General features: G+C 48.3%; 1 protein-coding gene across 1 annotated transcript; it reads left to right on the forward strand.

Annotated features, from left to right (window-relative positions):
• The first annotated feature begins 15 nt into the window (after positions 1–15).
• On the forward strand, positions 16–27973 carry LOC144728175 (EP300-interacting inhibitor of differentiation 3-like). Its single transcript, XM_078607529.1, is given in 12 exon segments — positions 16–83; positions 85–103; positions 3568–3742; positions 5153–5233; positions 6972–7102; positions 22169–22398; positions 22776–22878; positions 23422–23512; positions 24503–24597; positions 24833–24881; positions 26242–26340; positions 27503–27973. Coding segments are annotated over 12 exon segments (1191 nt in total). The 5' UTR covers positions 16–30; the 3' UTR covers positions 27568–27973.
• Positions 27974–27984: the final 11 nt, after the last annotated feature.

Below are 27984 nucleotides of genomic sequence, written 5' to 3' on the forward strand. Positions count from 1 at the left end.
GTCCGCCGGCGTTCTGGGTGACATTCTAGGATGGCGACAGCCGCAGCAGCGGCAGCAGCGCGACCCCAGGCAGAGGGATCGGGAGTCGGTGGCGAGGAACATTGTTGAGGTCTTGGTTCACGATGGGCGGGCAAGAAAACGCGCGAATCCTTTGCAGGTTCGCGCAATGTCTCTGCAGATATTTGGTGGCACTGTGGCAGGATGCTCCACAGACCTCCAGGGAGCCGGGGAAGAGCGGTGCCGGTGTCAGAGTGTCGCGCTGCTCGATGCGCATTGCCCCGCTGTGTGAGAGCGCATCGAGCAAGTAGTGCGGGTTGTGTCCGACCTCCAGACCAGGCCCGAACGCAGCGGCGATCCGTGGGGGGGGGGGGGGGCGGCTCGCCACTGCAGCTTCTCGCTTGGCGAATCTTGGTTTGGTCTTCTTCGCAGGATGTGTTTGAAATGGCGTTTATAATATACATATAATACTGGCTGGTATCCGTGTTAATTTGCTTTCATTGTTTGAAATGTTCAGACATGGAAGGGGGGGGGGCACGTGTTGGAGGAGGGGATAATACAATTACTGTACCCCGTCGATATAAACAGCGACTCGGAGATGGGAGCAGAGGAGACATCGGCTGAGACGTCTCGTATGAGCAGGGCAGAAAGCATAATATACATGCTAAGATTTAAAGGGATATCAAACTATTGCTCAATTAGATACGGACATGGTTATATGCCTCAGTATTAATTGACTAAATCAATGTAAATATTCATGGCGTAGGACCCGAGGTCGATTCCCGCTCACGGCTTACACCAGTGACGATTGCCTGAACTGCCCGTGGGCCTTCCTTAGGTCGACTGACCCTGAAATGAGTATCTGCTGCGATGTGTAAATATCGCCACTGGGAAGACAAAGGCGGCCGGGCGTGGTCTCGGCCATCCACCCCCCTCGTGTGCCGTGCCGGCCTTCATAGGTGCTCGCTTACAGCACTTGCTACAACAGTATGTTAAGGCTATACGGGGGATCTTTGTTTTACACGAGATCAAGCAAAGGTCATGAGGGTTGTCTTAAGGGAGAGACAAACTTGGACTCTTGGCGCCCTCCGGTGATACCGGTGCCACGTGCACACGTTAACGCGTGGTGGTGTTCACACTAGAGCGCGGTTTCGCTATAACGCGGTATTCCATTCGAGAACACTTCGCAAACGCGGAATGCGATCCCTCCTTGGTGGCCAAAGCTACGAGTTGGGTCCCCCTTGACAACCACCACGAGAGATGTTTTCAACAACAGTGTATAAAAAACAACACTTATTTATATTCTTTGCTTCTTTCGGTAAAGTCACGTAGATAGGTTCAAAGAAAATAACAAAAAAATCTACGACGTTTCGATCGCAACAAGCAGGATGACGTAGATTTTTTTTATTTGAACCTATCTACGTCACTTTACCGAAAGACCCAAATAATATGAATTCCTGCAGTCACGAAAGCTTTAAGTCAAGATTTCACACTTATTTAATGCGCACAGTTTAAACTATTTTTTTGTGAAAATGATTTCATTTACGTTCCACATTTTTATTTAATTTGAGCAGTAATGTAATATTGTAAAGGGGGTGTGACTACGAAGCTATCGTGGCTGCATTTTGTGAAGACAGAGCGCCCCCACGGCGTTATATGTTCGAGACCGTGAGCGACACGACGATGTGATGAGGCAAGAGAAGCCGTGTTATATAATAGTCTCGGTGCGACCGTGTGAGACAAATCAAATATTGGGGACCCACCTGACCGATTGCCGCAACCCCCTGAGCTGATAATATCGTTACTACATCACTGATAATGTAGTGACTAGACCACTGATAATGTAGTGACTAGACCACTGATAATGTAGTGACTAGACCACTGAGAATGTAGTGACTACACCACTGATAATGTAGTGACTACACCACTGCTTTTGCACCGTTATAACGCCACTGAGCGCACTTACCACGCGGTTTTCGAGTGGCCGACGACGAACTTTCCTTATTTGCGCAGCTGAGCGGGACAGTGATAAGAGTACGCTGAGTGATACCAGAATGGTTTTCCCTCTGTCAAGTGTCTGACAATCTCACTGCGTGTGTGTGTGTACTACATCGCATTTCGCCGAACTTTATCGTTTCCTTATTTATGGGGAAATTCTTTTCATTTCACACATTTTTCGCTTAATGTGGCACTTTTCAGGAACACATTTACCGCGTTAAACACTTACTGTATTCCGCTTTAATATTAAATATTGTGCTGAAAAATTGCCAACTTTCTCGGTGTCCCAATACCAATACAAAAATGTACTCTGCATCACCATAGATCCTCCCAGTGAATTTAATTTCCACGTACGTGACAATAGACTTAGGGATAGATTGGTTTAGAGGTAGATAGGCACAACTCTCTTTTAAATTTTATTTTAATTTCATATACAGTCTGTTCTATGACACGATAGTTGCGTTCCTGAAAAACACCGCGATAACACGTGAGATGCGTATGCAGGCCGAACAAAGACTGAAGCACGTGGGTAGCATCTAGAAACATCCAACAGCATCCCACCTTGTGTGATGATGCTACGCCGAGGCAGCCGTACAACCGCTTATTCCTACTAATGCCACGTAGTTCTGTTTATTCAATTCCGTTATATTAAATTTGCATTATAGTGATAAAAAACGTATTCCCTTATGCATGAATCGTGTTATTTCCAATTCGCATTATAACAGGCGTTATAGGACAGCAGATTGTGTGTACCTCATTTTATTTCTCAAGGATGTAGGGCAAGTAAGTTCCTTTAATTGAGATGGCGTTTGGGCCGTGGAATGCAAGTAGATTGTGCCCTGTGCTGACAAGAATACATCATCCCACAATGCATTGTTCCAGCAACATTTTACAATTTAACTTTCAATCTAAATTCGTTTTACAATGTTTAAGGATTTGCTATTATGTAACTATTCATATGCCTATTTGGAATCTGGTCATCAGAAAACACTATACATTTTATTCTCACCAGGCCCTATTGGTGTAAAGTTCAATCTCCAACTCGTATTGTCACCTCCACCTCTCCGGCCCCTATTTGTGCTGAATAAAAAGCCATTGCCCAAAACACAATTTTTATATTAAATGTTTTATTGACAGTGTTATTGATGAATGTGTCGAGTTTTTGTGATTGTGCACCACTGTCAATACAGCATCACCAAATAATTGGGTTAGAGATAGACTGGGTTTGAGATAAGCTGTGTGAGAGTCCAAATTAGAGATTGACCAGCTTATATTTGGGCCGGGTTAAGGATTTGTCTGCTTAGAGATAGACCAGGTTATGGTGAGGCCATGTTAGAGTTGGGCCAGGTTATAGATTGGCTGGGTTAGAGATAGGCAGGGTTCGAGTTTGACTAGGCTAGAGTTATACTGGGTTAGGGGTACACTGGATTAGGGGTACACTGAGTTAGAGATAGGCTGAAGTTAAAGTTAGCCTGGGTTGGAGATAGGTCTTGGGATAAGGCTGGGTTGGATATAGACTGGGTTTGACTTGGGTTGTCTTACCTCTAACCTTGTTATTTCCATCGTTGACAGATGTCACGTTTGAGACAGCAGAGTGAGGAGGCGATGGCGACGAATGGTGAAGAGGACGACGATGAGGAGAGAGGAGAGGATGAAGATTGGGAGGGCTACAATCGCAACATAGAAGTGAACAGGGAGAGGCAGCAGCTGCGGCACAAGTACCGCATGCTCATGCACAGCCTCCAGGGTGCGAATCCATTCACACTCGGTCAACACGGTGGTGACCAGGGTGTGAGTTCACTCACACTCACAACACGGTGACCTGGGTGTGAGTCCACTCCTATGGACAATACGGTGACCAGGTCGTAGACTCCAGGATTCAGTTTTATACTCCTCTAAAGAGCCTCGGCACCTTACTCGACGAGAATGTCGTTTGATCACCACGTGCAAAATATAGTCAGGTGCAGCAATTTTCATATCGGGGTTCTATGACACATTCGGCCATGATTGAGTCGTGACAGAGCCAACACAGTGGCATGTAGCATCGTATCGACAAGGCTCGATTATTGAAACTCACTACGGCATGTCTGCAGTAACCGTCTTGCTGAGCACCGGACGGACAACTGATACTAGTGGTGTCAAGATCGGCCTCTGGAGGAGGTTCGTGAAGGATGCTACTTGGCAGTTGGAGACTGTTGCCCTTAAATTAGGGTTACCGTATTTTCCCGCATATAACCCGCGGGGTATACCACTTTTTACAAACAAAACAAGACCCTGCGGGGTATATGGAGATGCGGGCTATCCCAAAAATATTTTGCACGTGTGACATGTCATGACTCGTTTAATTTTTTCATGGTAGGACTATCTACTAAGCAACACTTACCTTTGCCTAAAGCACTGCTGAATAAACCACTCGCACTAAAATTGCACATGTTATCACGTTTTTAATCAATTGTACAATTAAACGACAATGTTTGAAGTGCTCGCACTGTTTACCGGCGACGGGAGAGCTGGGAAGAGAGGTGGGGGTTGGGGGGTGGGGCAGCTGGGGGAGAGAGGTGGGGGGGGCAACGGAGTTACCGTAGTGCCGCTATTATCTGCGCAGTGCGCAATCTACCAGTGCTAAAACTGTACTTATCTACCAGTTATGTGTTACTTATTTATTGGATATTTACTTTTGTTACTTATTTACTGTTTAAAGGTCACTCGTTTCTGGTTAGTTTGTTTTCTTTCTGCTTTTAATGTTAACAATTGATAGAGGAATGTATTACAAATGTAAACTTCGTATTAATATGATGGAATTAAGCTGCGGTAACGACGTTAAATATATGAACTATTCACATGCGGGGTATATGGAGGTGCGGGCTATCTGAAATTTGTTTTACACAAAACGCTATTTTTGCGGGATATATGCGTCTGCGGGTTATATGGGGGAAAATACGGTCGTCATCTCAGTCAACCCATGACACCTGGTTCTGTCTCATGACCTTCTGTCAGTTGAGCCTTTGCCAGTTCACGTGGCCTCAAAATGCATCTAGCCTGGCACAAGCTCTGTGGTGATGTCATTGCCACTTTGTGGTGAATGGTGGCTGTTGTTGTGTATCTGATTGTGTGTGTGTTTATAACCGTGTGCGTTACTCTGCGTTGGCGTGTGCAGAGGACCGAGAGGAACTCATTCAGCCAGACAACGAAGGACTCGCGACCGCTCTTCAACAGAGTCAGAAACTCTTCCGTAGTGGTGAGTGTCATGTCCACTCACTTGTCCATCTGTCTTACGCTCTCTATGCCTACTACCTTGTTGTATGTCTTTGTTTGTATTTGTGGATATTGCCAGTAAATATCCTGGCAAGGATAATTATAATCAAACACCACCTTGCCAGGCAAACTGAGGAGAGGTTTGTGGAGGCCCAATGTGGTTTCAGACCAGGCCGCTCCTTCACAGACACTATATTCTCTGTCCTGCTACAGCAGAGGTGTACAAAACTTTAACAGGACCTATATCTCTGCTTCATTGACCTGGTTAATGCCTATGATATCATAAATAGACCAGGGCTCTGGGTTATTATTTGTGCTTTCGGAGTCCCTGACACTCTCCTCACAATTATTAAGGACCTTCATGATGGTGGGCAGGCCTGGGTAAAGCTACGTGGCCAGGAGTCGGAGCCATTCCCTGTTCACCTTGTGGTGCGACAGGGATGTCCTCTGGCCCCTACACTTTTAAATAATCTTCTTTGATCACGTAGTTTGAGATGTTTTCCATGGTTGTACCGGAGGAATTTCCATCTTGTGCAGATACAGTGCGAGGCTGATTGATGGCCGGCTGTGGTCAAGAGATTGCTACTCGCTCTGTGTAGTTGGAAATGCTATGGCTTTGGCTGGAGTGTGCTTTTAAAAGATGGGGCTTACTATCAATTCCACAAACAAAGCACCTGCGTGGGTATTTTATGTCATCAAATACTCCACCTCTTCCGCTCCTCATGAGTGATGGGGCAGTTGTAGAGAGAGTGGAGAAGTGTTTGTACCTGGGCAGTGTGTTTATTACCATCTCCACTTTAGCAATATAGGTTTCATTCCAAATCAGTTGAGCGGCATTATTTTTTCATCAGCTGCGTAACGTTGTGTGGAAGTTTCCTGACCTATCGCTCCATACTAAGCTTCAGGTCTTCTCGACCACAGTGATGCCCTCCCTTCTGTATGCTTGTGAGACGTGGAGCCCTCAAATGGAACATTTGCGCCAGTTAGAAACATTCAGGCTGAAAAGATCAAGACACAGTCCATCAGTAAGCTCCTCCGGCAAGCAAGGCTGCGTTGGCTGGGTTATGCAGCCCACATGCCCTGCCACCGGATGTCCAAGCAGCTTATGTTTAATTGGACAGAGGGAGCTGATTTGACATGGCATGGGCTCGAGAAGAGATGGACTGATGTTCCTCCTCGTTAGAGGAGGCTCGTGAAGGACACTACCGGGCAGTTGGAGGTAGTCGCCCTCCAACAACAGTGGAGGGCAGAGGAGCGCTCAAGAAAACGAGTGGAGTGCTGTGGTGACATCACCTCCACTTCGTGGAGATTGGCGGCTGTTGTGTGTGTGGAGAATGGTGGCTCAGTAGTTAGTGCTCTTGGTTGATGAAGGTGGCCGGGCGTAGTTCTGGCCACACTAACGCCCTCATAACATGACGTTCACAGGCGTTCTTGTGGAGAAGTTGAGCAGAATGGATTTGCAGACACTACATCTCCTTCATTTATCCATCTATACACAAGTATTTGTTTTCATCCCATCAGCCACATTTCAGCAGCATTGATTCAGTATAAGCCAAAATTTAAGCCAGTTTAGACATTCATTGTCTCATCAACAGAGTAAAGCTCGCTTGAATCGATGCTGGTGATCTGCCAGTTGTCGAGAGGCAGGCCATGCCTGCTTTCGTTGGTGCATACTGGCAGCACTTGCCCCGGCAGCCTCAGTAGGCTTTGTGCCTTTGCAGTGAAGGAGACACGGGAAGCAGCGATGGACTCGCAGTTCCTGGTGCTGGCAGCCACCATCGGACAGGAGAAGGCGACGCAGCTGCACACGGGGCTCCTGGATTTCGACGAAGGGGTCTTCTCGGAGCACGTGGTGAGAGAGCGTGAGAGAGCGTGAGAGCGCGAGAGAGAGCTTCAGAGGGGGCTAGAGTGTGTACATGTGTGGCACATTGGTTAGCGCGCTGTGCTACAAACCCGGAAATCCAAGTTAATTTCGCGCTCATAGCCACCAACACCTGGGCCTCCCCTATGTCGACTTAGCCTCAAATGAATGCCTGGCACGTTGTGTGAACACTGCCACTTGAGAGACAAAGGGTGTGGTGCTGGCCACCGACCCTCACATGTGTAAAACAACAACAATAACTACCTTTCGCCACTAAGTGGAGGTGACATCACCATGGCACTTGTGCCAGGCTAGGTGTACTTTGAGGCCATGTGAAGTGTCAGAGGCCCTCTGGCAGGAGTCATGGTACAGACCCAATTGCCATGGGTTAACTTGACTGAGATGACTGGCAGATGCTTCACCTCTACTCCCTACTGAGCCAATTTGCTGCGTTTTAGCTGCCATGTAGTCTGCTCATTGTTATTCTTGGGTTCTTTCGGTAAAGTCACGTAGGTAAAAAATGTTAATTAATAAAAGTAAAATAAAATAAAAATTTAATAAAAATCACGACGTTTCGGAGGCAACACAAGCTTCCGTCTTCAGGTGGAACCGTCGCAGCACGATAGCTGTATCAAGTAAGATAAATTCCAAGAAAACAGTTCTTGTATATATACTGGTAGGCCCCCTTTTTATTATTATGGTAAGGTTGGTGCGGCTGAAACTACAGCTAGTCTACATAACAAAGGACTGAGCCTTTGTTATGTAGACTGGCTGAGAGGGGGGGGGCAGAGTTGTTAAAGTGCAACTGCTGCTAATGGGACCGAGCCCCTGCTATGTAGAAGGTAAAAGCAAAAAAGCAGGTCAGGAAGAAACAGCCTCCTGCTATGTTGCTTGGTGGGTAAAACTTATAGCAGGAAACCAGCCTGTGAAAAAAGAAGCTAAACATGTTAAACAAAACTGGCTGTCTATCAGTAAACTGTGCAGTAACTAAAGAATAGTTGTCTGTCAATTAAGATGGTCCAAATATGTGTAGTTAAATCTTTTTTGCATGGTTAATAACATCTTTCCAATGATTACTCAGTTTGTACCCATCATCACGGTTGAAATTATATCTGTATTTGTATATTTGTATGGCTTCGTGTACAAACCTTTGATGGTAGCCAGGAGGTTTGCAGAGCACCTTGGTCTCGGAAAAGACAATTTCATGAGAGCCCACAGAGTTGTAGCAATGATCGGCAACGGCGGAAGACTCGGTTCTGCCGTGTTTCAGATTTGACGCGGACACAATCAGAGACATGACGTTTCGTTTCTCCAATGTAGCAATCACCACAACTGCAACTCAGTTTGTAGACTCCAGGGTACTGTAAGTCAGGAACGACATCCTTCACAGATGGAATCAGATCACAGATTTTATGCACTGTACTGAATCGGACTTGGATCTTATGTTTGTTTAGAATTTTGGAGATCTTTTTGGTCACGCCTGCTATGTATGGCAACGTGATAGTTTTGATCGGAGTTTCATGTGGCTGTTTCTGTATGGTGGGAGAAACAGCTTGGCGGATGGTGCGGACAGAGTATCCGTTCATCCTAAGGGCCCGATGTACATGTCTTAATTCACTGGCCAGGTGGTGTTGGTCAGAAATGCCATGAGCTCTGTGGTATAGCTTTTTGATGAGAGAATTCTTTTGAGATGGGTGGTGGTGGGAATCAGGTTTCAAGTAGGAATCTGTGTGGGTGGCTTTCCTGTAGACAGAATGTCCCAAGGATCCGTCAGGTCTCCTCTCAAACAGAATATCTAAGAATGGTAGTTTACCATCTTTCTCCACTTCCATGATGAATCTGATGGATGGGTGTCTGGAATTGATGTGGTCCAAGAAGTGGTTCAATGCTGGGAGGCCATGTGGCCAAATAACGAAAGTGTCATCCACATACCTCTTCCACAGGGAAGGACGTAGGGTGGATGTCTGGATGGCGTCTGATTCAAACTTTTCCATGAACATGTTGGCTATCACTGGTGACAAGGGGGAGCCCATAGGGGTACCCTCATTCTGTTTGTAGAAGGTGCCATTCCAGGTAAAATAAGTGTTGGTGAGGCAATGCCTAACTAGCACAGGTACATCCAAATTCAATCCATGTTGGACCAAGTCCTCAATTATTGTTAGGGTGTCAGGCACTGGTACTTTGGTAAACAGAGATACTACATCAAAACTCACGAGGATGTCATCAGGAGATAGTACCATGTCCTTGACCATAGAGACTAATTGGGTTGAGTTGAGTACTGCCGAAGAAGTCTTGCCTGTGAAGGGAAGCAGAGTATCTGATAGAAACCGGGCTAGTTTGTAGGTAGGAGAGTTGATCGTCGACACGATGGGTCGTAGCGGGTGCCTTCTTTATGGATCTTGGGAAGACCATAGAGTCTGGGAGGTCTTGCCGCCGATGGTTTTAGAGAGGGACGTTCAGTTGGTTCGATTAGGGAAGTCGAACTCGTGATGATTTTGTTAGTTTTTGTCATTAGGCTGTTAGTAGGATAGTTTTTCATTTTGGAGTAACTCCCATCATTAAGTAGGTCCAGGATTTTGATGTTGTATGAATCTTTATCCATGATGACCGTGGCATTGCCCTTGTCTGCCGAGAGGATGACTATATCATTTCTCTTTTTTAGGTCCGCGAGTTCAGAGCGTTCGTTTTTGCTAATGTTACTAGTGGGTTTCTTAGCATTCTTAAGAATAGTGGATATTTCGGCTCTTGCTACATGCGCATGGATGTGTCTTATGCCTCTGAGGGCTACATCAATCTGAGAAATCACATCCTCTACTGGTATATATTTAGGGGTGACAGCGAAATTTAGTCCTTTGGCCAGTACCGTTTTCAGATTGTCAGAAATTGGGATGTTACTCTGATTAATAATGGTCTTATTGACATCCAGCTTTGCGATGTGTGGCTCTGGTTTCTTCTTCGATAGGAGGTTGAATTTAGAAATCAGGTTAGCTTTGCATTTGGCTGACATTGAGTCAGCAGAAGCAGAAGTCATGTAATCAACGTGGTTCCAATCGGAAGGGGACATTTTTTGTGTTAACATTAAATGTGTTTGTAAGAGAGTCTTGTCTAAAATATCGAGTTCAGATCCCAACATCACTCGCGGACCTAAAAAAGAGAGATGATATAGTCATCCTCTCGGCAGACAAGGGCAATGCCACGGTCATCATGGATAAAGATTCATACAACAACAAAATCCTGGACCTACTTAATGATGGGAGTTACTCCAAAATTTAAAACGATCCTACTAACAGCCTAACGACAAAAACTAACACAATCATCACGAGTTCGACTTCCCTAATCGAACCAACTAAACGTCCCTCTCTAAAACCATCGGCGGCAAGACCTCCCAGACTCTATGGTCTTCCCAAGATCCATAAAGAAGGCACCCCGCTACGACCCATCGTGTCGACGATCAACTCTCCTACCTACAAACTAGCCCGGTTTCTATCAGATGCTCTTCCCTTTACAGGCAAGACCTCTTCGGCAGTACTCAACTCAACCCAATTAGTCTCTATGGTCAAGGACATGGTACTATCTCCTGATGACATCCTCGTCAGTTTTGATGTAGTATCTCTGTTTACCAAAGTCCCAGTGCCTGACACCACTAACAATAATTGAGGACTTGGTCCAACATGGATTGAATTCGGATGTACCTGCGCTGGTTAGGCATTGCATCACCAACACTTATTTTACCTGGAATGGCACCTTCTACAAACAGAATGAGGGTACCCCTATGGGCTCCCCCTTGTCACCAGTGATAGCCAACATGTTCATGGAAAAGTTTGAATCAGACGCCATCCAGACATCCACCCTACGTCCTTCCCTGTGGAAAAGGTATGTGGATGACACTTTCGTCATTGAACCACTTCTTGGACCACATCAATTCCAGACACCCATCCATCAGATTCACCATGGAAGTGGAGAAAGATGGTAAACTACCATTCTTAGATATTCTGTTTGTGAGGAGACCTGACGGATCCTTGGGACATTCTGTCTACAGGAAAGGCACCCACACAGATTCCTACTTGAAACCTGATTCCCACCACCACCCATCTCAAAAGAATTATCTCATCAAAACGCTATACCTCAGAGCTCATGGCATTTCTGACCAACACCACCTGGCCAGTGAATTAAGACATGTACATCGGGCCCTCAGGATGAACGGATACTCTGACCGCACCATCCGCCAAGCTGTTTCTCCCACCATACAGAAACAGCCACATGAAACTCCGATCAAAACTATCACGTTGCCATACATAGCAGGCGTGACCAAAAAGATTTCCAAAATTATAAACAAACATAAGATCCAAGTCCGATTCAGTACAGTGCATAAAATCCGTGATCTGATTCCATCTGTGAAGGATGTCGTTCCTGACTTACAGTACCCTGGAGTCTACAAACTGAGCTGCAGTTGTGGTGATTGCTACATTGGAGAAACGAAACGTCATGTCTCTGAACGTGTCCGCGAGCACAAGTCAGATCTGAAACACGGCAGAACTGAGTCTTCCGCCGTTGCCGATCATTGCTACAACTCTGTGGGCTCTCATGAAATTGTCTTTTCCGAGACCAAGGTGCTCTGCAAACCTCCTGGCTACCATCAAAGGTTTGTACACGAAGCCATACAAATATACAAACACAGACATAATTTCAACCGTGATGATGGGTACAAACTGAGTAATCATTGGAAAGATGTTATTAACCATGCAAAAAAGATTTAACTACATATATTTGGACCATCTTAATTGACAGACAACTATTCTTTAGTTACTGCACAGTTTACTGATAGACAGCCAGTTTTGTTTTATCATGTTTAGCTTCTTTTTTCACAGGCTGGTTTCCTGCTATAAGTTTTACCCACCAAGCAACATAGCAGGAGGCTGTTTCTTCCTGACCTGGTTTTTTGCTTTTACCTTCTACATGGCAGCGGCTCGGTCCCATTAGCAGCAGTTGCACTTTAATAACTCTGGCACCCCCCCCCCCTCTCAGCCAGTCTACATAACAAAGGCTCAGTCCTTTGTTATGTAGACTAGCCGTAGTTTCAGCCGCACCAACCTTACCATAATAATAAAAAGGGGGCCTACCTTGGCTCCTCCCACCCTCAACCAGTATATATACAAGGACTGTTTTCTTGGAATTTCTCTTACTTGTGATTTTTATTAAATTTTTATTTTACTTTTATTTATTCGTTTTTTTTACCTACGTGACTTTACCGAAAAAACCCAAGAATATGAATCCTTGCAGTTACGAAAGCTTATGATCTAGCATCTGCTCATTGTTGTACATTTGTGTACAACAAAGACAAAAATCCCTCTTATAACCTGAACAGACTGTTGGGCCAAGTGTTCTTGGCGAGCATCCATGAAGGCCAGCACAGCACACTGTGGAGTGGGTGGCCAGTACCACACCCAACCGCTTTTGTCTCCCCAGTGGCGATGTTAACACATCACACCAGGTACTGATTTGAGGTTGAATCGACCTAGGGTAGGCCCAGGACTGGTTCAGATAATCGTCACTGGTGTGGGCCGTGCGCGGAAATCAAACTCGGGTCACCGGATTCAGCGCGCTAACCGCGACACCGACTTTCCCGCATGTACATAGGCAGTGAGTCACTCAAAGACATATTATAACCTTCACAGGTACAAGTGTAGTGGGTTCTTTTCCAATAGGCGCACACCAAAACTTGGAGGCAACACATTTATTCACTAACACAACCTATACTGCTCAACGTTCCAAGATTAACTATGTACATTACGGGTTAACTATGTTAGGTGGTGGCCACCATTCCTCACCACTTAACCACTTGAATGGAATCTCTATATGGTTGAACGAGAACAGCCAACACGATGTCGGGTCGTCGTGTGCGGAGACTGAAGAGCGAGGATCGAAGAAGGCGCTTCATTCCCGGGTTGAACAGCCACGTTCCCTCTAGGGACTCGGCTTATAACAGCAAGATCCTTCCTGGAGGTTCTAGATGCACACCACGTGGCCCCTTCACTCCCCACTAGGGGTCCCCATGCCCCCTCATCTGGTCACGTGCTCTCGCGGGTTCCCTCAGACTATCATGACCTGACCTGACCTCTGAGACATCCGGATCCTGCCCCCTAGTGGGCCCCTTTACGCATTACATCACTAGCCTTAGAACGGCCTATTTATGTTGCTACACAAGGAGTAACTACACTATGGTCAGGACAGCTAATAGGCTGCCTGACTAACAACACCGAGGAGGTGAAGATGGTGACGAAGACTCCAGCAGCACGATGGGTTCCACTCCAAACAGCCCCGAACTTTGCTCTAGATCCCCCTTTTATCCACCCAGCGTGACCTCACTCCGCCTTTGGCTACACCCCCTTCTACAACCTACAAGAAGGTTCCTGGGCTTTACATCATGTGCCCCCTCTATCACCTTTGCCCCACATCCCTTTATTCGGCTTATCACATGACCTGTTGGCAGACAGGGCTGCTACAACAGCAGATCCCTTTCTCTGCCAGCAACCAGCGCTACGCGCCATACTGACCCATTCCATGTCACTACACAAAAACAACCGCCATTCCCCACTAAGTGGCGGTGAAGTCACCACGATGCTTGTGCCAGGCTATGTGCACCTTGAGGCCACGTGAAGTGTCGAACGCCCGCTGGCAGGAGGTCACGGGGCAGACCCAGGTGCCACGGGTCGACTGACTGAGACGACTGGTTGATGCACCACCTGTGCCCCCTACTGTGCCAACTTGCTGTGCTTTAGCCACCCAGCGCTCCGCTCGTTGTTGTGAGCATCGCTCCTCCGCCCTCCGTTGTTGTTGGAGGGCGACTGCCTCTAACTGCCCAGTAGCGTCCCTCACGAGCCTCCTCCACTGAGGCCGATCTTGATATTGCTGGTACCAGTCATTGGCAAGTCCACTCAGCTCCACATCCTCCTGTAACACATCACTCCATCTCTTCTCTAGACCGTGCCGCGCCCGTTTAGCCCCCTCTATCCGGCCGAACAAAAGCTGTTTAGGCATGTGGTGGCTGGGCATGCGGGCTACATGACCCAGCCAACGCAGTCTTGCCTGCCGGGGGAGCTCACCGATGGGACTTTGCACAGATCTTTCAAGGATTTGTGAGCTCCTCACACAATCCAGCCTGGTTAAACCCAGGCTGGATCGTAGGCAGGCCAGCCCAAATGTTTCTAACCGGCGAAGATGTTCCATTAGGGGGGTCCACGTTTCGCAAGCGTCGAGAAGGGAGGGAAGGACCGTGGCCGAGAAGACCTGAAGCTTTGTGCGGAGTGACAGACCAGGTGGCTTCCACACAGCGTTACGCAACCGATGAAAAGATATTGCCGCTTGACTGATTCGGAGTGAGACCTCTGCTGTTAAACTGGAGCCGGTCATGAGCACACTGCCCAGGTATGGGAACCTCTCCGCTCTTTCCACAACTGCTCCATCACCGATTGGGTGTTGTGGGGGTGGAGTGTCTGATGGTACAAAATACCCAGGCAGGTGCTTAGTTTTGGTGGGGCTGATGGTAAGGTCCCCACCTCTTAGTGGTACGTTCCAGTTTCAGCAGCAGCGTGTCAAACTCCTCCTCTGAATGAGCAGCAATTACCAAATCATCGGCATACATGACGTGGTTGACCAATAGGGAGCCATCCCTTGACCGCACCCGGGCATCGATCAGCCTCCCATTATATCTGTACCAAATTGAAATTCCTCCGGTACAGCTATTGAAGGCTTCACGAACTACGTGGGCAAAATAATGTGGGAGCCAGAGGACATCCCTGTCGCACCCCAAGGTGTACAGGGAATGGCTCTGACTCCCAGCCACGTAGTTTTACCGGGGCCCGCTCACCATCATGAAGGTCCTTAATGATCGTGAGCAGAGGGTCAGGGACTCTGAAAGCACGAAGAACAACCCAGAGCCCAGGCCTACTGATGGTATCATAGGTCTTGACCAGATCAATAAAGCAGAGATGTAGGTCTTGTTGGAATTCCCTACACATCTGCTGTAGCAGACGGACAGAAAATATGGCATCTGTGCAGGACCGCCCTTTCCTGAAACTGCATTGGGGCTCAGCAAGCCTCTCCTCAGCGTGCCTAGCAAGGCGATGTTGAATAATCCTTGCCAGGACCTTTCCTGGCACACTGAGGAGTGAGATGCCCCCGTAGTTGTTACAGTCTGTGCGGTCCCCCTTCTTAAAGAGGGGAACCACCAGGGCATCCTTTCCAATCCTGCGGAACCCGTCCAGTGGTCCGGACTGTTGTTATGATGTCATGTAGGGCAGTCTGTACACAAACGCCACCCTCCCTCAGCATTTCGCTTGGGAGATCATCTCTGCCCGGTGCCTTTCCTAGTTTCAGACTCTGGATCGCCTTTAGTACTTCCTCAACAGATGGCACTTCAGCCAGCCACCTCAGGGGGTAACTACTTCTTCCAATATTTGAGGCACCGCATCCTCAGCAGGGTCATCCCCACTTTGTCGCACGTTGTTTTCCTGGCTGAGGGATTTCCTCTCCCCCAGGACCTCACAGAAATGCTCAGCAAATCTGCAAACCTGTTCCTGGGGGCCGGAGATTGGATCACGGTTTTTTCCCCTAATGGTGGTAATAGGTGTGGCGCTGCAGGTTGCTTTTTTGATGGAGTTAAATAGGGATTTATGATCGCAGGCCACTGAGGCAGACTCCATCTCCTCAGCAACCCGCGACCACCACCCATCCTTGCAGCGCCTCACGGCTCTCCGAACTTCCGAGCGAAGGCTGCGATAAGCCGCCTCATTCTCTGACGTGGCATGCTATAGACGATTACCTTCTACAAACAAAATGAGGGTACCCCTATGGGTTCCCCCTTATCACCAGTGATAGCCAATGTTTTCATGGAGAAGTTTGAATCACATGCCATCCAGACATCCACCCTTCGTCCTTCCATGTGGAAGAGATATGTGGATGATACTTTCGTCATTTGGCCATATGGCCTCCCAGCATTGAACCATTTCCTAGACCACATCAATTCTAGACACCCATCCATTAAATTCACCATGGAAGTGGAGAAAGATGGCAAGCTGCCATTCTTGGATGTTCTATTTGAGAGGAGGCCTGATGGTTCTTTGGGACATTCTGTTTACAGGAAGGTCACCCTCACAGATTCCTACTTAAAGCCTGATTCCCACCATCACCCAGCTCAAAATAATTCCCTCATCAAAACTCTATACCATAGGGCTCATTGCATCTCTGACCAACACCACCTGGCCAGTGAATTAAAACATGTACATCTGGCCCTCAAGATGAACGGATACTCAGACCGTACTATCCGCCAAGTTGTTTCTCCCACCATGCAGAAACAACCACCTGAAACTCCGATCGAAATCATCACGCTGTCATACATAGCAGGCGTTACCAAAAAGATTTCCAAAATTCTAAACAAACAAGATCCAGGTCCGGTTCAATACAATACAGTACACAAAATCCGTGATCTGATCCCATCCGTAAAGGATGTCATTCCGGACGTACAGTACCCTGGTGTTTACAAATTGAGTTGTACCTGCGGTGACTGCTATATTGGGGAGACAAAACTACATATTTCGGACCGAATTCGCGAGCACAAATCAGATTTGAAACACGGCAGAACGAATTCTTCGGCCGTTGCTGATCATTGTTACAACGCTGTGGGTGATCATGACATTGTTTTCTCCGATACCAAGGTACTCTGCAAGCCATCTGGATACCACCAAAGATTTGTCCATGAGGCCATACAGATATACAAACATAGACATAACTTCAACTGAGAAGATGGATTGAAATTGAGCAATCATTGGAAACCTCAACCGCTACTCTCCCCCGCTCTGCGTCCCTCCTCCCCCATCCGTGGCTCTGTTGTGTAGTACCACCTTCACCTTCCTGGCTCCACCCACACCCCAACTCCCCCCACCCCATCCTGCTCCTGTCCTCCTTGGCTGCTCCCCCTCTTTCTTTTTTTATATATAAAAGTCTCCGTGCGCTCGCGCTTGCGGGGGATTTGGTTCTTGGACGGTGGGGTTTAAGACCGAAATAATTTGCCAGCCGGCACGCCCTAAGCCCCGTGGTGGGAATAGGCTATTCCGTTTTCCCATACGTAAACTTTAAAGTAGTTTAATTAACACATTAGTGCCGTTTCTATTATTAATTATTTACTTATTGCACGACATCGACCGTACCAAGTGACGCCAATTGCGTGAGGGGGGGGCGGACCCTGCCAAGTGATGCGCGTTCGCTCGAGCTCACGGGGGACATTTTCTTTTACGCGTTTTACAGCCAACACATACACACATCATGCTGCGGATATTTATTCACAGTGTCATGTCCTCTTCACCCCCTCCCCCCCAACACGATGCGTCTAGTTTATACTACAGACTCCGTAGATAGTAATATTTTACTGCTTACATAGCATTATTCTTGCACGGGCAGGGGATGCTGGGGAGGGGGGGGTAGCGGCCCAGCCCCTAGCCTGGCAACGTGCCAACTCCGCCAGTACGGGGGCTACGCATGGCACAAGGCCTCAACACGCCTATGGTAAGTACAAATTTCCTTGCTTTTTACACTAACAACTCAAGTCCATTGTTTACTATTGTTAAACACATTAGTTGGCAAACATTACAATAATAATGTTTGTGTGCAGATAAAAACTCAGCTTCATTGTTCAACATTCTGAAACAAGTTCACAAATGTTACAATAATTATGTTTTTGTCAAGATAACAACTCAGGTTCATTTTTTACCATTATGTTTGTATACACAAAACTCTTTTTGGATTTTTGGGTTGCTCAATTGCCACTGTTTTTGCTGCGCTTTTATAGCTCTGCCACGGTCTACTGCCAGTCTGTGATTTCTGCTTATTTCTTAAATGCATTTCTATTGTTTCCATCGCTCACGTCACGCTATTTACTCATACGTAGTACTGCGATACTGATAGCTGTGCCATCATCGGGGATTGCTGTGCCCGTCGATGTGTGTTTGTGAGTCCATGTGTGTGTCTTTGAGTCCACATGTGTGTGCGTGTAGAGCCATGCGTGTCTTTAACTCCATGTGGGTGTCTTTTTCGAATGGACAACGTCAAAGTGTTTGTGTGTGTGTTAGTCCATGTGTGTGTGTCAGTCGATCTGTGTGCGTGTACGTCGATGTGTATGTCAGTCCATATGTGTGTGTGTTCGTCCACATGTGTGTGTAAGTCTATACATGTGTGTCACTCGATGTGTGTGTGTAAGTCAATGCGTCTGTGTGTGAGTCCATATGTGTGTTAATCCATGTCTGTGTATCTAAAGTAGATATCTGTGTGTCACAGTCCATATGTGTGTGTGTGTAGGGATATGTGTGTGTCAGTCTATGTATGTGTAAGTTCATGTGTGTGTGTCTTAGTCCATATGTGTGTGTAAGTACATATGTGTGTTTACGTTAATGTGTGTTTTAGTCCACGTATTGCTGTGTGCAAGTCGGTGTGTGTGTGTACGTCCATATATGTGTGTGCAACTCCATGTGTGTATATCTCAAGTGGATGTCTGTGTGACAGTCCACATGTGTATGTGTGTGTACGGCAATGTGTGTGTCACTCTATGTATGTGTGTCGCTGTATGTGTGTACGTCGATATGTGTGTGTAACTCCATGTTTGCGTATCTCAAGTGCATGTCTATGTGTGTGTGAGTCCATATGTGTATGTGTGTCTGTAAGTCGATGTGTTTGTGTGTGTCAGTCCATGTGTGTGTGTGTCTCAGTCCATGTGAGTGTGTGTTAGTCGCTGTGTGTGCATGCCTCCATGTTAGTCAGTGTAACTCCATTTCTTTGCGTGTCTGTAGGTCCATGTGTGCATCTTAGTCCATGTGTGTGCTTTATTGACCTGCTCAAGGCCTATGATACCACCAGTAGGCCTGGCCTCTGGGTTGCTCTTCGTGTTTTCCGAGTCCCGAACCCACTCATCACCATCCTTAAAGACCTTCATGATGGTGAGCGGCACGCATCTTAACTACGTGGCCGTGAGTCAGAGCCATTCCCTTTACACCTTGGGGTGCAACAGGGATGTCCTCTGGCTCCCACATTGGACCACGTAGTTCGTCGAACCTTCAATGCCTGTACCGGAAGAATTCCCATCTGCTACAGATACAATGGGAGGCTGATCGATCCCCGGGTGTGGTCAAGGGATGGCTCCCTATTGCTCAACCACGTTATGTATGCCGATGATCTGCTAATGGCTGCTCACTCAGAGGAGGAGTTCGAGGTGCTGCTGCTGAACCTGGAGCTTGCCACCAACAGGTGGGGCCTTACCATCAGCCCAACCAAAGCTAAGCACCTGTCTGCCTATTTTGTACCATCGGACACTCCACCCCCACAACTCCCAATTGATGATGGGGCAGTTGTGGAGACAGTGGAGAGTTTCCCTGGGCAGTGTGCTAATGACCGGCTCCGGTTTAACAGCAGAGGTCTCACTACGAATCAGTCGAGCTGCAGTATATTTTCATTGGCTGCGTAACGCTGTGTGGAAGCTACCTGGTCTATCACTCCGTACGAAGCTTCAGGTCTTCTCGGCCACGGTCATTCCCTCTCTTCTCTACGCTTGCGAAACTTGGACCCCCCTAATGGAACATCTTCGCCGGTTAGAAACATTTAGGCTGGCCTGCCTACGATCCATCCTGGGTTTAACCAGGCTGCATTGTGTGAGGAGCTCACAAATCCTTGAAAGATGTGGACAAAGTCCCATCGGTGACCTCCGGCAGGCAAGCCTGCGTTGCCTGAGTCATGTAGCCCGCATGGCCAGCCACCGCATGCCTAAACAGCTTTTGTTCCGCCGGATCGAGGGGGCTAAACGGGTGTGGCACGGGCTGGAGAAGACATGGAGTGATGTGCTACAGGAAGACTTGGAGCTGAGTCCACTTGCGGATGACTGGTACCAGCCGTGTCAAGATCGGCCACTGTGGAGGAGGCTCCTGAAGGACGCTACTGGCCAGTTGGAGGCAGTCACCCTCCAACAACAACGGAGGGCGGAGGAGCGACGCTCACAACAACGAGCGGAGCGCCGGGTGGCTAAAGCACAGAAAGTTGCCACAGTAGGGGCCGCAGGTGGTGCATCAGCCATTCGTCTCAGTCAGTCGACCTGTGCCATCTGGGTTTGCCCCGTCACCTCTTGCCAGCGGGCGTTCGACACTTCACATGGCCTCAAGGTGCACATAGCCTGGCACAAGCGTTGTTGTGACGTCACCACCACTTAGTGGCGAATGGCGGTTGTTGTTGTTCAGTCTATGTATGTATGTGTGAGTCCATTTGTGCGTGTAACTCTATGTGTATGTATGAATGGATTTGCGTGTGTAACTATGTGTCTGCCTTTTTCGCCCGGGCAACGCCAGGTACTAACCGCTAGTACCCTATATAACAATGTCTCATCACAAATAACTCTCGCTACAGTTATTTTGCTGTGCCCTTTTTTACACCTGATGAAGGAAGCTTGTGTTTTGCCTCCAAAACGTCGTGATTTAATTTAGATTTCATTTATTTTATTTTATTGATTGTTTTACCTACGTGACTTTACCGAAAAAACCAAAGAGTAGAGTGGGACTGTCACTTTTTCTCAACCATCCTGAACACCTCCTCTGTCAGCCAGGGTCTCTGGGGAGGTCTGGACCGTGTACCCAAAGCAGCCATTGCAGCTGCATGAGTCACAGTCCTAAACCTCGCCCATTTACCCTCGACATCAGGAGGAGTGGGAGACGATGCCAACCCCAGCCGCAAGCGATGATTAAATTCTCGCTTGCAACTTTCATCAGCTGAGACCAGGCCACCTTAGGTTGGAATTGGGTCCTGGGTGTACACCCACTACCGGAGTGGTAGAATAGCAGGCGCATCTTACAGATGACTAGTCAATGGTCAGAGGGCAGATCAGCTCCACAGTAGGTCCTGGTGTCAAGGACATGGGCTTGCATCGGCTGGTCCGTCACTATGTAGTCCAGCAGATGTTCTTGCTTGGACCCGGCATGCATCCATGATGTTGTGTGGATGCGCCAATGCCGGAACAGTATGTTGGTAATTACAAGCCCATGGGCTGCACAAAAATCTAGCAGCCTCCTACCGTTGTTATTGAGCTGATCTGGCCCATGCCTTCCAATCACTCCATATCAGGTGCCAGCATCATGACCAACTCAGGCATTGAAGTCACCCAACAAGGATACTCTATCCCAAGGGGACACTTTAGCCAGCACCTGTGACAGGAGGTCCTAGAAGGCTTCTGACTCATTGGCCTTGCCTGCATCCCTCCACGGATGTTTGTCTTCGGTGGGGGCATAAGTTACCACGACCACCACTCCTCTCCTCCGGTTGATGGGAAGGCGAGCCCAAAGTAGCCTGGGGCTTACAGCTTCCCACACCTCACCGCCACGCTCCCACGCCCCCTTCATTCTTTTGTTCAGAAGAAGAGCCACACCCTGTTATTTAGCAGTCTCCTGCCCCGAGTAGAGGACTGTCCACCCCTCATGGTGGCAGGAGCCAGAGCTGGTCCACCAGACCTCCTGAATACCACAGAGATCCATGCGGTACCGGTACAGCTCCCGACAGAGGAGTGGCAGCCTCTCCTCCGCAGAGAGCATTCAAACATTCCACGTGGCCATCCGTAGTGGCTTTTCGTTGTTTCTGGAGGAGCCCCGAGGGTAAAGATTCAATCTCCTGGCTCCTTCAAATGGGGTTTGGCCAGGAGACGTCATAGACGCCTGTCCCCCCGGGGCCTCCGGCACAAGCTTATTAGTTAGATATTTCAGTCGTGGTTTAGTGGTAATTTATTTAAGGTGGAGGGTTACCAGCCCCTCGCACCCGTCCAGAGCCCCCATTTAGCTGCTGTGGTGGTCACAGACACCCTGAGGGGAAAGGCCAATTTGAATTGGCCCTCCCCCCACGGCACTGTCCACGACAACGTTGCCCGTCCGGCACCACGAGGAGGTAGGTCACTACACATACACACTCGCACCCACGAGTATGCACTTACCCGTTCCATCCCCCTGTGCCATTCCCCTGTGCCACACCCCCCCCCTCCCCCAGTTGACGTACATGGGCTGCTCCCGTGGAGACGGTGCGAGTGCGGGGGCAGAGTCGCTTGGCAGGGAGGGGAAGGAGCTGGGCGGCAGTGACGAGGACACACGACAAGGACAAGGAGGATGCGACGATGCACACGTCACGGAGGACAACACTTGCTTCCCACGTGGAGCCTGGGCCCGGCTCGCAACCTGCGCCTCATCCTATATGAGCGTGGTGCCCACCTTCCACTACATGTGAGAGTCGCACCCCTGTGTCCCCCCATGTACTCCCGTGTCCCCGTGTACTCCCGTGTCCCCCCGTGTACTCCTGTATACCCCCGTGTCCCCCCGTGTCCCCCCGTGTGTACCCCCGTGTCGCCCCATATCCCCACGTGTCCCCCCCATGTACTCCTGTGTGGCCCCGTGTCTCCATGTATACCCATGTTCCCTGATCCACCTGTGTGTTCTTATGTATTACCGTGTATCCTCTCATATTGTCTTGTCTCTGTGTGTCCCTCTGTGTCACCCTGTGTTCCTCTAAATAACCCCCATGCTGCTCTGTGCCACTCTGTGTGTCCCCGTGCATCTCTGCATGTCTCTCTCTTGTGTCCCCACATCCCCCCTGCGGACAGGCTGGGTACATTCAAGGCAGACCCACTCCCCGTGCAGCGCGCTGAAAACAAGAAGTCCCGCCCCGTGAAGTCAAGACAGGAAATGCGAGCCATGCCCCAGCAGGTCCCGGCCTCCCTCCCACGCTGACCCTTGGCCTCTGCTCCTCTTCATTTCTGTAGCTAGGATATGTTAACTACCTCACCTGGTATGCAGGGTTCGATCCTGACCCTGATGCCTGTATATTTGGAGTTCGCATGTTCTCCCTGTGGTCGTGTGGATTTTTCTCCGGGTTCACTGGTTTTCACCTCCACATTTAGAAACATGCCTTTAGAGTATTTGGCTGCTATAAATCTCCAAATGATAAGCCACTTCGTTGAGCTATCATTTGTGGCCAGGTTGCTTCTGCGTTTGGGGAGCAGTTGTGCCGTGGTTAGCGCACTGCACTTCCAGTCCTGGACCTCCTCTGGGTCAACTGAGCCTTAAATGAAGACCTGGTGTGGTGTGTAAACATCAGCATTTGGGGAGATAAAGACGGCCAGGCGTGGTGCTGGTCACACCATCCACTTGTTCTCTGTTGCGGTTTTCATAGGTGCTGCTCGTTAAAAGCACTTGCCGCAACACCATATATAGGCTACACAGGGGACATTTGTTTTTTTGTGTGTGCAGCTCAAAAGGTTTGAATCCAGCAGCGAAAAGGCAACAATCAAGGAAGTGGAGAGGATTCAGAGCATTCTGAAAGAAAATATAAAAATGAACGGTGAGTTAATTAGCTTTGTAATAAATTATCAATCACTCAATTTATAAATCGCTCAAATTGCCAATCTCTCAATTGGGAAGAGCCTCATAGCAACATCTCCCCCTCATGACAGACTCATGCCCATGTAGCAGGGCTGCTCTGCTGTGTACACATTGTGGCGTACAGGGGCAGCTGCCGCTGGGGGTCCTCTCGGGTAGACTGCAGGGGCTGTGATCTGCCGATGTGTTCCAGCTGGGGCCATTCAATACGTGGATGTGTATGAGCTGTTGGGAATGCATGCCCATATATATAATGGCTCCATTTAGCGTTGATTCGATTAGTGCTCACTTGTCCAGGAGCAATGACGCATTTTGAGGAGCGCTGAGCGAGCATCGCCTGTATTCATGTCGCTAATGAGAGTGAATGCCTCGATTGCCCCCTCCTTTTACAACGGGCATCACATGATTCACTGTTCGTGGCCACATCGAGAAACTGGAATGGCCGACGCCGCGCCACTCCCGTGGCCCCGGTGAGTGAACGGCCACTCTGCGCTCATGGGCTAGAGGCGCCGTAAGTGCCGGCGTAGGCACCGCGTCGCTCGTGTAGTGGCACGGAGACCATATCAATGTAATATTATTATTGTGATACGATTAATGTCCACAGCGAGCCGTTGTTTTGTCTTCATACACGCGAGCACCCTGAGAACACCCACGGTGTGCGAGTGGGGCAACACTCAATCCACGTACAGATGGAAACAACCCACTTGCTGTGCTGCCATGTGTCATGAATGCGCGATCCACCAACCCTCACCACGGTCGCAGGCCACATGCAGCGACGCCCAGCAGTTACCGAGTGAACTTGTTGCTCGTGACCTTTGTGAGGGTCGTATGATATTAATCCCTCTCTTCACGGCTGTCTTTGTTTCACTTCCACACATGTACACATGCATACACACACCCACGCATACGCACGTAAACAAACACGCACACACGCTTACCCACATGCATACAGGTGGGAAGCCGCTGGGTTTCTTTGAGTTTGTCATCAACTCCACCTCCTTCAGCTGCACGCTGGAGAACATCTTCCACACGGCCTTCCTTGAGCGGGTGAGCCACGCCATGGGGGGGAAACCACGGGGCGTGGGGAGGGTGGCACGGGGTGGACACCACGGGGGTGACAACATGGGGGATGCCATGGTGGGGGTAACAAGGAGATATGGAGACAGGGAGACATGGGGACATGTGACATTGAGACATGGAGACACGGGGACATAGGGATATGAGGACGGGGAGACTGTGAGATGGATAATCTGTCCCCACGTTGCTGCGTCTGTGTCTGCAGGATGGCAAGGTCCGGATTAGTCAGAACAAGGCCTGCGTTCTTCTGATAGGTAAGTCCTGATAGGTGAGTCCGATACACGTGCCTGTGTATGGGCCTCCCCAAGATCAACTCGGCACTGGGGAGACAAAGTCATCCATGCGTGGCGCTGGCCAGACCACCCCTTCATTTACCGTGGTGGCCTTAATAAGTTGCTCTCTAACAGTACTTTCCCCAACAGCCTGTGTAGACTGCACAGGGTATCTTTGTACGTTTATATATGTTTTTGTGTCTTCGCAAGTTGCACGATGGGGAGCACAGGTGGTACATCTGCCAGACATCCATAAAATTCTTATTTGAAAATCTGCTATTCATTAACCTTATTGTCAAATCCAAGAAACCTAAAACGTCCATCTAATTGCATTTTAACTATCCCAAGAATAAGAATTGGAATAGGTGACAAAGCCATTGCAGAACCAACGTTTTGGAACAACTTTGTTTCCTATTTTAATTTCGTAAATCTTAAAACAATATTTTGCAGAAGATTAGTGTTGGATACAGCCACATTTGCCAATGTTATTTGTAAATTGTATTTGTAACAATGTATCAATATTTAAATTTGAATGTACAATTTTATTGAGGGATTGTGTGTTGTCTTTGTGTGTGTCTGGGACTTTTTCTGTTCTGCTTTTCCCAAGCTTGGGAATTGAAGTACTAATGCAATATGAATTTATATACTTTTTTGGTGAAGGGGCACCACAGTGGTGTGATGTTATCTTCCTCGCATGGTATACAGGTCAGGGGTTTGATCCCAACCCTGACGCCTGCTGTATATTTCGAGTTTGCGCATTCTTTCCGTGGTCGTGTAGATTTTTTCTCTGGGTCCTCCAGATTATTAATATAATTATGCTCGTGTATATTTCCACATGATAAGCCACTTTATTAAGCTATCATTTGTGACTAGGTCGCTTCAGAAAAATAAGCTAATAGCTCAGTGGGCTTTACCTGGTAAGGTAACAATAGTTTAGTTTTATTTATATATATTTTTTGAAGTGATTTGATTACCTTTCCTATACTTTGCACTCCTATTGTATTTTTGTATGGTTATAATGTTATGACCTGCCCCTACTGGACACCTGTGAAAAAGAGCTTTATTGCTCATCGGATTCCTCTAGTATGAACAAATATTCTGATTCTGATCTCAGTCAACCCATAACACCTGGGTTTGTCCTGCGACCTGCCAGCGAGCATAAAACTTCACGTATTGGCCTTAAAGTGCACCTCGACTGGCACAGGTGCCGTAATTATATTATGGTCACTTAGTGACGGATGCTTTTGTTTTATAAGTGGGTCTGTGCTTGTTTGTGTGTGTCTGTGCTGGCCTTAATAGGTGCTCTCTAACAGCGTATCGATGGTGTTTGATGTTTTTTTAGAGTTAACTGAGGAAAATAAGGGAGGGAGCAAGACAATTGAAGAGAGGAAGAAAACCGACCAGGAAATCATGACCTTCAATATAAAAATCTGGAAGGCAACTCGCGCACACACACACATGTGGGCATGTACGTGAGTGCGTGCATGTATGGAGCGGTACTGTAGTGATTAGGACGCTGTGCTACGAACCCAGCGACCCGAGTTTGATTCCCGCTCACGCCCAACAGCAGTGACGATTATCTCAACCGATCCTGGGCCTCCCCTATGTCGACTCAGCCTCAAATGAGTACCTCATGTGGTGTATAAAATCATTGCCACTGAGGAGACAAAGGCAGCCGGGCGTGGTGCTGGCCCCCCACCTTCTCGTGTGCCATGCCGGCCTTCATAGGTGCTCGCTAACGGCACTTGGCCCAACAGTCTAAGGATATATGTGGCATGTGTGTTCCATGTGCGTGTATGAGTTTTGGATCTCTGTGTGTTAAGTTGATTGTGCGTAATGCTGTGTGGATGCTACCTGGTCTGTCACTCCACACGTAGTTTCAGGTCTTCTCAGCCACAGTCGGAGAGCATGACTTGCGAAATGTGGACCCCGCTAATGGAACATATTCGCCGTAAACATTTAGGCTGGCCTGCCTATGATCCATCCTGGGTTTAACTAGGTTGGATTGTGTGAGATCACAAATCCTTGAAAGTCCCATCGGTGAGCTTCTCCGGCAGGCAAGGCTGCAATGGCTGGGTCATGTAGCCCGCATGCCCAGCCACTGTTTGTCTAAACAGCTTTTGTTTGGCTGGATAGAAGGGGCTAAATAGGCACGGAATGGGATAGAGAAGAGATGGAGTGATGTGTTACAGGAGGATGTAGAGCTGAGTGGACTTGCCGATGACTGGTACCAGCAGGGTCAAGATCGGTCTCTGTGGAGGAGGCTCGTGAAGAACGCTACTGGGCAATTGGAGCCAGTTGCCCTCCAGCAATAACGGAGGGCAGAGGAGCAACGCTCACAACGAGCGGAACTCCTGGTGGCCAAAACAGCAAATTGGCGGAGTAGGGGGCACAGGTGGTGCATCGGCCAGTCATCTCAGTCGACCCATGGCACCTGGGTCTGTCCCGTGACCTGCCAGCGGGCGTTCGATTCTTCATGTGGCCTTAATGTGTACATAGCCTGGCACAAGTGCCGTGGTGATGTCACCGCCACTTAATGGCGAATGGTGGTTGTTGTTACTGATTGTGTACGCGCGTGTGTGTGTATGTGTGCATGCAGGAACTAATCGATCTGTTTCAGATCAAGTCATCCATGATCTCACCATTGCCCGACGACGCCAGCCACTAACCCTGCGGTGCGGCACACAGGTCTTGCATGTGGCCTGGCACGGGGGTCAGCATAGCTGTCAAGGAGGTCCTTGCGGTAGTTGTGTTGTTATTTTGCTTGTGCGTGTTTGTTGGTTTGTTCGTGTTGTCTTGGTTGCATATCTAGAATATGTCTACTCTTGAATATCTGAACCAGTCCTGTGCCTCCTCTAAGCCTTAATTGAGTAAATAATATTCCTCGGGAGACAAAGTTGGCCAAGCGTGGTGTTGGCCACACCCCTTCGTGAGCCGTATTGGCCTTAATGGGTGTTAGCAACAACATTTGCCCCAACAGTCTGTGTGGGCTATGTGCGAGACCTTTGTGTTTGTTATGTTATGTGTTATTCATAATGTGTGTTATAAATAAATTGTGCTTTTGGTAGGAGGAATAGCCAGAGAG

Source organism: Lampetra planeri, chromosome 27 (assembly GCF_965212315.1).
Source record: "Lampetra planeri chromosome 27, kcLamPlan1.2.h2, whole genome shotgun sequence".
Taxonomy (NCBI): domain Eukaryota; kingdom Metazoa; phylum Chordata; class Hyperoartia; order Petromyzontiformes; family Petromyzontidae; genus Lampetra; species Lampetra planeri.